The sequence below is a fragment of the Mytilus edulis genome, chromosome 7, assembly GCF_963676685.1.
Source record: "Mytilus edulis chromosome 7, xbMytEdul2.2, whole genome shotgun sequence".
NCBI classification, from domain to species: domain Eukaryota; kingdom Metazoa; phylum Mollusca; class Bivalvia; order Mytilida; family Mytilidae; genus Mytilus; species Mytilus edulis.
In genome coordinates this window covers 4,320,913-4,323,047 of record NC_092350.1, presented here as the reverse complement: position 1 = coordinate 4,323,047, position 2,135 = coordinate 4,320,913, and the positions used below count along the sequence as shown (strand labels likewise).

At 32.9% G+C, this 2,135-nt stretch overlaps 1 protein-coding gene across 1 annotated transcript; it reads left to right on the top strand.

The window, feature by feature from the left end:
• Nucleotides 1-1,046: 1,046 nt before the first annotated feature.
• On the top strand, nucleotides 1,047-1,820 carry LOC139482607 (uncharacterized; the record flags this gene model as incomplete). The annotated part of the gene is made up of 1 exon (XM_071266519.1): nucleotides 1,047-1,820. A coding segment is annotated over one exon (774 nt), but the record flags the coding sequence as incomplete, so codon positions are not given.
• Nucleotides 1,821-2,135: the final 315 nt, after the last annotated feature.

Here is a 2,135-nt window from a genome sequence, read left to right as displayed (position 1 = left end):
GAGTTAGCTTGGTTGTTACAACGAGTAAAACTAGATAAGTCATTATAACAAGTTAGTTTAGTTTTTTTAACAAGTTAGCCAAGTGGTTTAAACGAGTAAGCTAAGTCATATAAAACAGGACTAGCTAAATCGTTACAACGAGCTAGACTAGCTAAGTCGTTAAAAAAAATTAGCTAATTTGTAAAAACGAGTTACATAAGCTAAGTCGTTATAACAAGTTAACTAAGTCTTTATAACGACTTAAAATAAAAACTCCACCCTGACACTTACCGGCTTCCGTACATGGGGTATGTGAGCTTGCTCACTAAAGTTCTTTGATTAAAATAGAAATGATTTTTTTCCTAATTGGCCCTGAATGTCTTCCTTTTGACATGTTAGCATATATGCATTTTCTTACAATTTTTTTTCTTCATCATTTTAGAATAGTTAAGCATTACAACTGCATTGTTTGCAGTAAAAGAACAAAGCCAAAGGAAAGAAAAAGTATTAATCCAGCAGTTAAGCGGCTTTTACAAAACAAATGGTTTATTACAAATATTTCACAGAATGATATAATATGCAATGGTTGTATGCATAAATATTACAATGCAGAAAAAAGTAGAACAATCAAAGTTACCAGGACTACACAAGATGACTGTGATCAGGACTTTATTCCTCCAAAAGTTGCAAGAACTTCAAAGCAGCTTTCAAGTCCTCCGTCTGTTTGTCTTAATATACCAGGTGCCTCAAACAGTCATGCAAGATGAATTGTGTGTAAAAAACCAGGCCCAAAGTTTCTTGTGGTATCATCTGATGCACGTTTTCAAGCATTTATTGATGGTAATATATTAATACCAGCGGGAGCAAGGTGTTGTTTTCTCACTTTCAGGAAAATGGGTTTCTTAAAACTGTGTGTTTTGATATAATGTCAAAGTCTGAAAACTCGTCATCTAACAGAACATCTATTGTTAAGCTATTGACACACATGAGAGAGACATGCCAAAAAAACTCAAAACAAGATAGACTTTGATAATATTGGTGAAACTGACTGCAAAAACTTGACATGACTTTCCCATCAACAATTTGAAGACATATGTTTGCATGTATTATTACATATCAAAAGTACTCCTTCACGTACTCCAAAGACATCAGTTGGCTTATTCTTGATTAAAATTAAGTGTGCATTGTCTAATAAACTCATGTCAACCCTCTTCAAGGTCAGCATTTCACGAAGAGCTATCAATACTGTAAGACAATCGTTAATGAGATCATTTGTACCATTGTATCTTGGTTTTGAAAGTATAACACGTGAGCAAATTATAAAGGACCACACCAGACCGCTGGCAAAGACACTTCTAGATGCTGATGATGATAATATGATACTTGTATTGGATGGTACTTATATCTATATCCAGAAGAGCAATAATTTTTCTTTTCAAAGGAAATCGTTCAGCCTACATAAGTCCAGACCACTTGTAAAACCAATGGTCGTTGTTTCAACAACTGGCCATTTTGTTTCTATTCTTGGTCCTTACTTATCCAGAAACAATGACGCCTCAATTCTAATTCACATGATGAAATGTAACGTTGATGACATCAAAAGTTTTGTTAACGAAAATGATATATTTGTTGTGGACAGAGGCTTTAGGGATTCAATTAGTTTATTAGAGGAGCTTGGTATCAAAGCAGCTATGCCAACATTCATGAAGAAAGGGGAAAAGCAGATGTCTGATGCTGATGCTAATACTAGCCGAATGGTGACTAAGGTAAAATATCATACATATATTGTTGATTTTAAAAGTCAAGAGTCTTTAACTTTTATTTATATTCAAAATATGTAAATCAAATAGGTCAAAAATATAAGTGATAGAGAACAGCGAGTTTTAAAAATACAAAGAATATTCAATTACTATGCAAAAAATTAAAGAATCCGGTTGAAAAATATTGATTACAGTAAAAAAATATGCATTATACAGAAATCAAGTGAAAACGGAATAACCACCGTTTTTTAAGAAAATAAAATTAGCAAAAAATGAACAATACAGAAATGAAGGACAGCACATCCATACCCACATAAAGCATGTTTAGGGATTATCTTTATTCTAGCAACAAGAACATACCATTTTTTGTTACAGCCAATTTCATTGAGTGTGAAG